This window comes from Rhincodon typus, chromosome 10, assembly GCF_021869965.1.
Source record: "Rhincodon typus isolate 14 chromosome 10, sRhiTyp1.1, whole genome shotgun sequence".
NCBI classification, from domain to species: Eukaryota; Metazoa; Chordata; class Chondrichthyes; order Orectolobiformes; family Rhincodontidae; genus Rhincodon; species Rhincodon typus.
The window spans coordinates 77,935,821-77,949,272 of record NC_063341.1 but is presented as its reverse complement, the minus strand read 5'-3'; the positions used below and the strand labels follow the sequence as shown (position 1 = coordinate 77,949,272).

Below are 13,452 nucleotides of genomic sequence, written 5' to 3'. Positions count from 1 at the left end.
ATAAGGCAAGAACAGGTAATATTGAGATGTTAATGTATGTAAATTGACCTCTCGCTGCTCATTATCAAGCTCCTTGCCTCACTATTTTAACCTTTTGAACAAAATTGAAATCTTTCCCCAGCTGACTCACCATTGCCCACAGTGTATATCCTGCAGCAACAGACATTTACTTCAGAGATAGTAGGAACTGCTGATGCTGGAGTCAGAGATAACACAGCGCGGAGCTGGAGGAACACAGCAGGTCAGGCAGCATCAGAGGAACAGGAAGGCTGACGTTTTGGGCCTAGACCCTTCTTCAGAAACCTTTCCTAGACCCTTTCTTCAGGAAAGTTGACACTTTGGGTTGGGATCCTTCTTCAGAAAAATTTACTTCACATGCATTGCCCTGGGTTATACTGGCATCCAGAAACTCCGACATCCTGCAGCTGTAACACATTACCTGCCATACCATATCAATATGAATTAATTCATTTGTATTTGCTAATTTGTTTGCAATTAATACAACCTACACCTTTTTAAAAATTCATTCACATTGATCTGGGTGTTGCTGTCTGGCCAACAGTTATTGCCCGTCCCTAGTTGCCCTTGGAGAAGGTGGTGATGAGCTGCCTTCTTGAACCATTGCAGTCCATGTGCTGTATGTTCACCCACAATGCCATTCGGGACGGAATTCCAGGATTTTGACCCAGCAACAGTGAAGGAATAGCGATATATTTCCAAGTCAGGATGGTGAGTGACTTGGAGGGGAACTTGGAGGGTGGCGGTATTCCCATATGCCTGCCGTCCTTGTCCTTCTGGATGGAAGTGGTCGTGGGTTTGGAAGGCGCTGTCTGAGGATCTTTGGTGAATTTCTGCAGTGCATCTTGCAGATAGTACACACTGCTGCTACTGAGCGTTGATGGTGGAGGGAGTGGATGTTTGTGGATGTGGTGCCAATCAAGTGGCTGCTTTGTCCTGGATGGTGTCAGAGCTTCTTGAGTGTTGTTGGGGCTGCACCCATCCAGGCAAGTGGGGAGTATTCCATCACACTCCTGACTTGTGCCTTGTAGATGGTGGACAGGCTTTGGGGAGTCAGGAGGTGAGTTACTCGCCACAGTATTCCCAGCTTCTGGCCTGATCTTGTAGCCGCTGTGTTAATGTGGTGAGTCCAGTTGAGTTTCTGGTCAATGGTAACCCCCAGGATATTGATAGTGAAGGATTCAGTGATGGTAATAAAATCCTTTACTGTTACTTATCAAGGGATAACAGTTAGATTGTCTCTTATTGACAATGATCATTGCTTGATATTTATGTGACATGAATGTTACTTACCACTTTTGAGCCCAACTGGATATTGTGCAGACCTTACTGCATTTGGAGATGGACTGTTTCACTATCTGAGGGGTCATGAATGGTGCTGAACATTATACAATCATCCGTGAACATCACCACGTCTGACCTTATGTTGGAGAGACCTTTTCTCTCCTCTCCTCATAGAGTCATAGAGATGTACAGCATGGAAACAGATCCTTTGGTCCAACTCATCCATGCCAACCAGATATCCTAAATAAAACCAGTCCCATTTGCCAGGATTTAGCCTATATTATTCTAAACCCTTCCTATTCATATACCCATCCAGATGTCTTTTAAATTTTGTAATTGTACCAGCCTCCACCTCTTCCTCTGGCAGCTTGTTCCATACATGTACCAACCTCTACGTGAAAAAGTTGCTCCTTATGTCCCTTTTAAATCTTTCCCCTCTAGTGTTGGACTCTGTGTCACTCTGGGGAGAAGACCTTGTCTATCCACCCTATCCATGCCCCCCGATGTTACTTATAGATTTTATAAACATCTATAAGGTCACCCCTCAGCCTCTGATGCTCCAGGGAAAATAGCCCCAGCCTATTCAGCCTCTCCCTATAGCTCAAACCCTCCAAACCCTGGCAACATCCTTGTAAATGTTTTCTGAACCCTTTCAAGTTTTGCAACATTTTTCTTAAAGCAGGGAAACCAGAATTGAATGCAGTATGTCAAGAGTGGCCTAGTCAATGTCCTGTACAGCCGCAACATGACCTCCCAACTCCTGTACTCAATGCATTGACCAATAAAGGCAAGCGTACCAAACGCCTTCTTCACTATCCTGTCTACCTGGGACTCCACTTTCAAAGAACCCTCATGCTGTTTCTGGGCTCTCTCACAGTCAGACAGGTTCTAAATTCACAAAAAGCACTGGGTATGCAGCAGTCACCCATTCTAGGAGCATGGAAAATGCATTATGCTTTATACATGTGGCTTCTGAACAGATGCCAGCCATTGCAGTATCAGTATTAGTCAATATGGTGTGAGGAAATTAAGTGTGATTCAGAGTGTTATTTAGAATACACGATTGAAATGAATACAAATGTGGCTAATTCGCAGGTTTGATGAGTGTTCATTTCAAACCTGCAGCAGATGTAGTTTGTAGTTTGTGCAGATTATATAAAAACAATGTTTTTCTTTAATCATCTTGTTCAGACGTGTAACAACACACCTCTGGGATAGATGGAACATGCGTATAAATCCTACTGGCCCAGGGTGGGGACAGTACCCAATGTTACAAAAATCCTTTACCATATTTTGACTGGGCCAGCTGCATAGAAATTGTTCTGTAATGTATAATAGTGTACACCATGATTGTAAATATTACATTCTATGCTTACTTTGAACTGAAGCTGAGTGAAATGACGTCACCTATCCAAACAGCCTCGGATGCACCTGTACCCCCAGTCACCCCTGCAGATGTTAGATCCGCCTCCTAGAGAATGAAGCCATGGAAAGCCCAATCAGCCTAGATGGAGCCTCCGGCCATGCACTCAGATCCTATGCAGACCTGCTGGCGGGAGTATTCACAGACATCTTTAACTTCTCCTTACTGCGGTTTGAAGTCCTGACCTGCTTCAAGAACACCACCATCATCCTGAAGCCAAATAACAATCATGCAGCGTGCCTCAAAGACTACTGCCTGGTGGCTCTGACCTCCATCATTATAAAGTGCTTCAAGAGGTTAATCACGGCAGGGAGGCAATGGCCAGGTGGTATAATCGTTAGACTGTTAGTCCAGAGACCCAGATAATGTTCTGGGGACCCGGGTTCAAATCCCACCATGGCAAAGCGTGGAATTTGAATTCAATACAAAAAAAAATCTGGAATTAAGAATCTAATGATGACCATGAACCCATTGTTGATTGTAGGGGAAAAGGCCATCTGGTTCACTAACGTCCTTTACGGAAGGAAGCTGCCATCCTTACCTGGTCTGGCCTATATGTGACTCCAGACCCACAGCAATGTGGCTGACTCTGAGCAGCCCTCTGGGCAATTGGGGATGGACAATAAATGCTGCCCAGCCAGCGATATCCTCATCCTGTTAATGAATAAAGGAAAAAGAAATCACATGATCTCCAGCCTACCAAATTGCCTTGATCCTTCGCAATTCACCTACCTTTGCAACAGGTCCATGGCAGATGCCATCTCCCTGGCCCTACACTCATCCCAAGAACATCTGGATAACAAGGATACCTGCAACAGGCTCCTACTGATTGACTACAGTTCTGCCTTCAACACCATAATTCCAAAAAAACTCATCTCTAAACTCAGAGACCTAGGTCTCAGCTCCCCCCGCACCGCTGCCTCTGTAACTGGATCCTTGACTTCCTGACCAACAGACCGTGATCAGTAAGGATAGGCAACAAAACATTCTCCATCGCAATCCCTAGTCACCCTACGATACATCAAGGACATTTCAGATATGACCACAAGACTATTCAGACCCCTAGGTATCAGGGTAGCTCTTAAACCGATAACCACCCAATGACAGCTACTGATGAACATAAAGGATACCATACCCACAACCAGCAAAACCGGTGTAGTATACAAAATACCATGCAAGGACTGTGAGGAACATTACACAGGCCAAACTGGAAGAAAACTGACAATAAAGATACACAAACACCAACTAGCCACCAAGAGACATGACCAATTCTCACTGGTCTCAATACACACAGATGAAGGACATGAATTCGACTGGGATAACACATCGATAATCGCACAAGCCAAACAGAGACACACCAGGGAATTGCTGGAGGCCTGGAATTCCAACTGAAACTCCATCAACAAACACATTAAATTAGACCCTGTGTACAAACCACTGAGAAACAGAACCGGAAGTGGTACCAACCACCCCAGCAAACCGAGGCATCTAAATAACAAGCTTCAGCGGAGGTGCACTGACGATGTTACCTAGCAGGGTGACGAAACATTTGCAACCAAACACACCGACTCGGTGAGCAAGTCTACAACCTCAACCACAACCCAAGCTACAAATCTTCTCAAAAACTTTGAACCAGATGGTATTTTCCCCCCAACAATGGTTTCATGGTCATCCTGAAACTCTTAGATTTTCATTGAATATCTACAATGAGGATTCAAACCTGTGACTCATTACCTGAGTCTCCAAATTCATAGTCTAATGATAATACCACTAGGTCATTGCTTCTCCTCAAACAGAACTGCAAACAGAAATACTCGTCACATCAAATTTCACTCTCTTCCATGCAAACCAATTGCTGTTAACCAGTTTAACACATCACACCACTGTTGTAGTTTTGAGAGAGGGATTTGATCCAATATCATTAAGTGTTCCAAAGATGCATCACTAACAATAATTTCCACTCTTGTCAGTAGAATTAATTAATTTTCAGGATACTACTACAAGCATTTCAAATGTTTAAAAAATTTGAACCTGTACTATTTCTCCCTTAGATCACGGTAAAATAATGAAGGATGTTCTCCTTATTAAAAGTTGGGCTTTGAAATGAAAAATACATGGACTTTTTATTTAAGATTGTCTTAACAGAAACCTGTTTGTTGTCACATGAAACAAACAAGAAATTCAGTCAAAGATAAAAAGATTATTACTGAAAAAAATTGTACAAAAACAATCTTCTTTGATATTTTGCCTTGGCAAAAGTTGAAATATTTAAACACCGTTAAATAATATAGCAATCATCTCACTGTTAAAAGGGTGTTTGGTGAGAGGAATCTGAAAAGACTGTTGCAGTTTGATTACAGAAGTGGCTAAGATTGGTGTAAAATGCATGGATGCATGTGATGAGAAAGTCACTTGGAAACATAACTAATTTCGAACAGACAGTCCTTCTCGTAAAACAGCAGCCTGCTTGCAATGTTGCTTTGAATGCATACTTCTTTGAAATTATGAATATGAGTTTCAGTATTGGGTGGTGCAAGTTAAAATGGACCAAACACATTCAATGTAGCATTGACAATGGCTTTTATTTCATTCACATGAAGCAGATGAAGAACACAACAAGCAATCAAACTTGACCACGGTGAGAACTGGCAATGCTTTGCAGCAAACTGAAGACAGAGATGCCTTTGGCACACACACTGGGCAAACAAGTTAGTCTGACATAAACAGAACCATTGCCCCAAGTAAGATTTAAGGCAAAATGGAACTGGATCTTTTAGAATTATTCATTAATGCAAGGTCTATGCTATGTCAAAGGAGGTTGCGGAATGCAAACGGAGGAGACTGTTTAAGGCATGCAAGTTGCCAAGCGTTATATTCCAAAACTGGTGCTGTGAAATATTAACTAGCAATTTTTTAAATTTGTTGGAGAGAGAAGGAAGCTGCCTACAGAATCAAAATTAAGAAAACCTAATCCTCACTAATAAAACATTCACCTGCAGTATTGAAATAAAAATTGTAATAATTCTCTTATATGATTAAATTCACCCTTTTAACATCTGAATATATATATACATACACAAACATATATATATATCCTCGTCAGAATTTCTAAGCAGTTCATTCAAAGAAAACGAAGTTATACATAGTTTTAATCACAAGGTGGCAGTAATAGTCTACTTGATCCCAGCCTTACAAAACAGAGCGTTCAGAGCAGAGTGGAAGAGAAGGGTTTAGAAGAACTAATGTAAAGATTGTAATTTCAGAATAGGTTCAGTTATATAGTAATCACATTATTGCCAATCTAAAGAAATATCCCTTTCTTGTTAAAAAACAAAGGAGCTCCATATTTCAAGCGCATTTGTTGAGAAGGATGGAGCAGCAAGTAAGGCCTCCATCAACTTTGGCCAGTTCAGTGTTGGAGATTGGAATCAATGTGTAGTCCTTCAGTTTCTCAAATTCCTGGGAGGACAAAAAAGAGGTAAACGTGTTTAAAATCTTCTCCAACTCACAGGTTGCCATTTGTATCGCTGAGACTTTTTGTCTTGCACCAATCAGGACTAACACAAGAATGCCAAATTACAAATTTCCCAACAGAGCCAAAGCTAACAGAGAGCTTCAAAAAGACCAGAAGCTGGAAGTGCTTCAACCCTCCCGAGTCTCTACAGTGACGTCTCAACACTTGGTCAGGGTGATCTACTCGTTCTATGAAAACAGTCAACAACAGGTTTTGAGAAATATATCTTTATTCAAAGTGACAAGTTTGAAGGTATGCCAAACAAATCAGTGGAAAGAAAAGTGCTCAGGTGAAGGGGAAGTGATGGCTTCTCAGGGGACTGTTAATCCAGAGAACCAGATAATGTTCCTGGGTTCAAATCCTGCCACGGCAGATGGTGGAATTTGAATTTAATAAATATTAAGAGTCTAATGATGACTGTGAATTGATTGACAGGAAAAACCCAGCTGGTTCACTAACGTCCTTTAGGGAAGGAAAGTGCCATCCTTACCTGGATGTGGTTGACTCTCAACTGCCCTATGGGCAATAAATGCTGCTGGACCTGAAACATTAACTGATTTCTCTTCACAGATGCTGCCAGACCTGCTGAGCTTTTCCAGCAACTTCTGTTTTTGCAGCATCCGCAGTTCTTTTGATTTTGGAGAAGAGTTAATGTACAGGAAGGATGACTTGCGAGCAGCTAAATGGTTGCTCACCATCTCTAAATTTTTTTCACGTTTGGCTGAGTCGCATCTAGGAATTCTCACAAATTCTAATTTCACTTATATTTGCATTGCAAGCCTACATGCCATGCAAAACAAAAAGATAGCAATAACATCAATTTCATTCCCATCACTACAATATCTCAATATCATTCTTGTCACCCGATGTTCCTTGGTCTGTTTGATGACATAGGGTTCAAAAAAAGAAATTGAGCGAATTCTCACAAAGAAAAGTTTTTAAAGTTATTCAAAGCTGCCATTGAGTTAAGATGCAAACATATAAATACAGAAAGTAAATGGCGTGTTTGACAGTGTTTTTAAAAAATGCCAAGCGAGACAAAAATAGTTTCCTTCTTACAGAATAGAGATAACACAGTGTGGAGCTGGAGGAACACAGCAGGCCAGGCAGCATCAGAGGAACAAGGACCCTTCAACCCTTCAGCTAGCTGACTCCAGCTCCTCACTGTGTTATCTCTGACTCCAGCATTGGCAGTTCTTACTAGGTCATGACTGCTGTGTAACTTAATTCTTCTTTGTATTTATTCAGTGGCAACACAGTCAATAATAACTTTCTAAAGGATTGAGTTAAACTCTCGACATTGAACAATGTACAGGGATGAGGTACAGGAGCAAGGGGCTGGGAATGGTTGGAGAGCACTTGCATCTAAAGAAATCACAGGCCTCTTTCAGTCCTGTAGATTTCATGATTTTAACTTGATAGCACAGACTTGTCCCGGATTGCAGCTTTTTAATAATAACAAGGAAACTTAAGAACCAAAACACACTGAGGAAGGGTCACTGGACCCGAAACATTAACTCTGATTTTTTCTTCACAGATGCTGCCAGACCTGCTGAGCTTTTCCAGCAACTTCTGTTTTTGTTCCTGATTTACAGCATCCACAGTTCTTTTGGTTTTTAAACTTAGGAACCATTTTGTTCCCCGTACTTGAGGAGGGATATATTGTATTGCAGGCAATTCATAGCAGGTTCACTAAATTGATTCAAGAGATGAGGGGTTTGTCTGAAGAAGAGAGATTGAACAGTTTAGGCCAAAACACAGTGGAGTTTAAAAGAATGAGAAGAGATCTAATTGAAGTATGTCAGATGCTAAAGGGGATCCATAAAGTAGATATAGTGAGGATTTTTCCTCATGTGGGGCAATCTAGAACAACAGTTCACAGTTTTAGGATAAGGGGTGGTACATTTAAATCAGAGATGAGGAGAAATTATTTCTCTCCGAGGATCGTGAATCTGTGGAATTCAATCCCCAGAGTATGGTGGATGCTGGGACACTAAGGAAATTTAAGGAGGAGATTTTTAATTAGTAATGGGTTGAAGGGTTATGGAGAGTGGGCAGGAAAGTGCGGGTGAGACTGAGATGAGATCAGCCTTGACTGTTTCAAATGGTGGAACAGGCTCCAGGGGGTGAGTGGTCTACTGCTGTTCTGAGCTCATTTTTTTATTCATTCATGGGATGTGGGAGTTGCTGGCTGCGCCAGCATTCATTTCCCATCCCTAATTGCCCAGTGGGCTGTTGAGAGTCAGACCAGGTAAGGGTGTCCCTAAAGGGCATTAGTGAACAAGATGGGTTTTTATGATAATCAATAGCAGTTTCATGGTCATCAATAGATTCTTAATGCCTGACATTTTAATTTATTCAATTTGAATGTCACCATCGGCCTAGCCCGAAACGTCAGCCTTCCTGCTCCTGTGATGCTGCTTGGCCTGCTGTGCTTGTTCTGGATTAATAGTCTAGCGATAATACCACAAGGTTCTTATGTAACAGCAAGTTATTGTAAAATCTCCTTTTGTGAGCAGAAGTTCTTTAAAAAGTTCACCAAAGTGACAGCAACGTTCGGTTTACCTTAGCGCTTGCTGGAAACTCATTAGCAGTTCGGTGCAGCAGAACATGCCCCTTCTCTGGAATGTTTAGGTAAACACAGTTTGCAGCTTCATCATCTGGCAACGTAAGCTTGTTGTAACTGTGCTCACTCATCTCCTGCATTTGCTGTTGAGTAAAGAAAGTCCGTCAGACTCAGTGAACCAGCCACAGTAGAGCCATAGTTAACTGGCTTAAATTAGCAGTGACACCGCTTCCTTTATTTTATGATCTGGTAGGAGCAGGATAAAACTTTCCAACCTGTTCCACAATGTCATTTGTTCATGAACTGATCATTGGTCCAACTAGAGACAGTCAGCTCCAGTTACTCTTCACTATACAGAGAACCAGGTAAAAAAAATGTGTCCACTTTGGTCATTACACTCTGAAATATTCAGTCACAGATTATGAAGGATTCACAGCACAGAAACAGGCCATTTGGCCCAAAAGATCTGTGCCAGTCTCTTTGCTCTGTGTGAATCTCCTCTCTCTTTGTCTTTATCACACTATCAGCACATTCCTCTGTTCTTTATCACTTGCATGTTTATCTGACTTTCCCTTAAATGTATCTCTACTATTCATTTAGCTGAACTATTTCTTGTGGTAGTGAGTTCCACATTCTCACCACTGTCTGTAAACAATGTTTCTCCTTTATTAGTTAATGGTTTTATTAATGGCTCTTGGAGCTGGCCTCACTCTACCAGAAAGAATGAACCTGTGAGTTTTTTTTTCTATTGATTCACAGGATGTGGGTATCACTAGGCAGTGTTTATTGCCCATACCTAATTGCCCAGAGTACTGTGGGTCTGGAGTCACATGTAGGCCAGACCAGGTAAGGATGGCAGTGTCCTTCCCTAAAGGACATTAGGGAACCAGATGGGTTTTTCTAGCAACTGACAATGGATTCATGGTCATCATCAGACTCTTAATTCCAGACTTTTATTGAATTCAAATTCCACCATCTGCTGGGGTGGGATTCAGACCTGGATTCCTGGAATTATATCTGGGTCACTGAAATAACAGTCCAGTGATAATATCGTTGGGACTTCGTCTCCCCTTGAGTCGCAACTCAAGTTTGAAACTTCAACAGTGTTTCTTTCTACTACCATTCTGACTTGGAACTATATTATTAGACCTTCAGTGTCGTTGGGTCAAAATCCCTGATCTTCCTCCTCTACAGCTTTGGGGATGTTACAACACCCTAACAACTGCAGCAGTTCAACTTGAGAGCTGTACATCACCTTCTCCAGGGTAATTAGGGATGGACGATAAATATAACCCAGCCAGCGACTCCCACATTTGTCCAATAAATAAAAGAACTCACCCACTTTTATGTTTTATTTCTCTAATATTTTTCTGTACCTTCCTTCACACTGTTATGGCTACACTGCTGATCTTCACCCACTCAGGAGCTTTTATTGACAGAGACACACATTAGGAGCTGACACCCCCAAACTGTAACACCTACAATTTCAGTAACAGAAAAGCAAAATACTGCAGATGCTGGAAATTTGAAATAAAAACAGAAAACGCGAGAAATGCCCGATGGATCTGGTGAGATCTGTGGAGAGAGAAATAGATTTAATATTTTGAGTCCCGTGACTCTTCTTCATAACCAAATGGTGGCAATGGATTTAGCCGATCGAAAGGATGGCGTGGGAAACAAAGGGGAGGACTCAGATAGCGATGAGGGCAGGAGAGATTACATTACATTAAAGATATCATAGAACAAAATGCACAGGGAGCAGTGACAGCTTTAGCAACGAAACAAAGCATTGATCCAGTGTATGTGTTAATACAGAACAATGAACAACTGTGTCTGACAGTAACACATATGGAGACAAGATTCAAACCGTTAAGTGGCCACCATTCATTGCCTCAAATTGTTGAACTCAATTTTGAAGTGATTTCCATATTTTAGATGTTGATAATTCCAAATAATATGCCTCCAATGTCAAGATTATTTAGCTTGTCAATTGTTTTTATTTATATTTTTACCTCACCAATAACATTGCATCCTCTCATTCTTCACCACTGTTACATTTCACCTAAATAATTCACAGCTCTTATTGTTCCTAGAAAGAATAATAATTTTTTATAACGGAATCCCTACAGGCCTTCTGACCTCTTACCCAGAAACATTCTCCTGCTATATCCCTGCATTTCCCACAGCTAACACACCTGGACACTTTAGCATGGCCAATCCACCAAACCTGCACATCTTTGGACTGTGGGAGGAAACCGGAGCAAACCCACGCAGACACAGGGAGAATGTACAAACTCCATACATTCAGTCGCCCGAGGGTGGAATCGAACCTGGGTCCCTGGCGCTGTGAGGCAGCAGAGCTAACCACTGAGCCACCATGAGTTATTTGTTTAAAGCCACTGCCAAGTCTTCATTTTCCATAGAATCATAGAATCCCCAGCGTGTGGAAACAGGCCATTCAGCCCATTGAGTCCACACTGACCCTCCAAAGGGCATCCCACCCAGACCCAACCCCTACCCCTATCTCTGTAACCCTGCATTCCCATGGCTAACTCACCTAACCTACACAACCCTGGACACTATGGGCAACTTAACATGGCCAATCCACCCAACCTGTCCATCTTTGGACTGTGGGAGGAAACCCACGCAGACGCAGGGAGAATGTGCGAACTCCACACAGACAGACAAATAATTTTTGTCTCTCGGGATGAGTAGCAGTCTATCTCTCTTGAATGATTGTTCACTCAGCGTATTCGGGATGCTGTTACCATCCTGGAGTGAATGAAGGGAGATTCACAGAGGCTGGGATTGGAAAACTGGTGCGGGGGAAATTCTCTCAGGAAGTTTTTTGTTTGCTTATGAGCTGTGTCAATATAGCACCAGCTCATTGGCGCGGAGCAAATCTTGCTGAGCTCTTCAGTGGAATGTATTTATGGCTGGGATACTGGCTCAAATTCCTAGCTCAACATTGCAAGAATCTGCCAATTCGTCTGGTTAGGAAAGATATTGAAATTGTGGACATTTTTGTCTTTAAAATGTGTTCATGCATTCATTCACAGAATATAGGCATTGCTGACTGGGTCATCATTTGTTGCCTATCCCTAATTGCTCAGGAGAAAGAGATGGTGACTTGCCTACTTGCATATAGTTAAGCAGCTTGCTGGGTCATTTCGGAGGGCATTGCTGTGGGCAGGAGTCACGCGTAGGCCAGGCTAGGGTATGGGTGGCAGATTTCTCTCCCTGAGCCAGAAGGGTTTTTACTGCGAGCCACCATGACAGAAACCGTAGCTGGACATTACATGCCCCACACAAGGAGTGTTTCTGCTGGGTTGTAGGGAACTGGCAACTCACTGATCACACAGAAAGAAATCACTAAGGGTCAACTGAGCTGGTTAAAGGGCCCAATCTGTGGGCTCAGTTGGCTGGATGGCTGGTTAGCAACGTAGAATGATACCAACAGCATGGGTTCAATCCCCACACAGGCTGAGGTTACTGTGAAGGACTCTCCTTCTCAACCTCTCCCCTTGCCTGAGGCGTGGTGACCCTCAGGTTAAACCACCACCAGTCTCTAATGAGAAGTGGCCCACCAAGCTTTTTGTTTTATTCATTAACAGGATGAGGGGCATCGTTGGCTAGGCAGCATTTATTGCCCATTCCTAATTGCCTAGAGGATGGGTGAGAGTCAACCACATTGCTGTGGGTCTGGAGTCACATCTAGGACAGACCAGGTAAGGATGGCAACAAGGTGTAGAGCTGGATGAACACAGCAGGCCAAGCAGCATCATAGGATGGCAGTTTCCTTCCCTAAAGGGCATTAGTGAACCAGATGGGTTTTTTCAACAGTCGACAATAGAGTCACGGTCATCATTAGACTTGTAATTCCAGATATTTACTGAATTCAAATTCCACCATCTGCCGTGGTGGGATTCAAACCTGGGTCCCTACATCTGGGTCTCTGGATTAACAGTCCAGCGATAATCCCACTAGGCCATTGGCAATGTTACCTTACTAACTGAAATATTGTCTCGCCTTGCCCTTACCCTAATATGGTGACTGTGGGCAGGCCAATTCCTTTTCTAAGATGTGCTGTCACATTTGGAGCATGCTTCAGGTCTAGAAGGTAGCACTCCTCATTAGCCCGTCGCTGCCTATACTTCAAAATCCAACCCCTCAACCCCACTGTGGCGCACAAGTCCTTCCGCCCCAGAGACACCCCCAGCCACCCCACCCCTGGACTTACTTGGGTCCCATCAATCCCAGCAGTGCCCACTACAGACATCCAACATCACCAGCGGACAGGGCTGGTTCTTATGTTACATTGTTCCTGTATGTCCCTGGGTCAGTAACACTGCGATAATGCGAAGGTAACTTTCACTGCTTGAGGAAGTGAAGCCATTTTTGTCCCTATGTCTGTATGACATCACTAATAGTGTGGAGCACTCCTCAGCATTAACCCTTTCAGCATCTTTCAGCCTCATGCAACTCAGTTCCCACATCATCGACTTTTCTTTGTGCAACAATGAGTCATAACAGCCTTCTCAAGGCAGGCCAAGAGACAGCACTTTAGATAGAACTCCAAAAAGACCGCTGAGATAACAACAGCAAAAGAAAAAGACAGAGAGAGAGAGAGAGAGAGAGAGAGAGAGA

At 42.7% G+C, this 13,452-nt stretch overlaps 1 protein-coding gene across 1 annotated transcript in view; it reads right to left on the bottom strand.

The window, feature by feature from the left end:
• Positions 1 to 5,288: 5,288 nt before the first annotated feature.
• ddah1 (dimethylarginine dimethylaminohydrolase 1) overlaps positions 5,289 to 13,452 on the bottom strand; it is a 71,359-nt gene continuing 63,195 nt past the window's right edge. Inside the window, exons 5-6 of the mRNA XM_020535917.2 lie at positions 8,805 to 8,948; positions 5,289 to 6,184 (exon numbers count right to left, since the gene is read on the bottom strand). Of these exons, the coding sequence (XP_020391506.2) occupies positions 6,074 to 6,184; positions 8,805 to 8,948 (255 nt within the window). The 3' untranslated portion in view covers positions 5,289 to 6,073. The remainder of the gene's footprint in view (positions 6,185 to 8,804; positions 8,949 to 13,452) is intronic.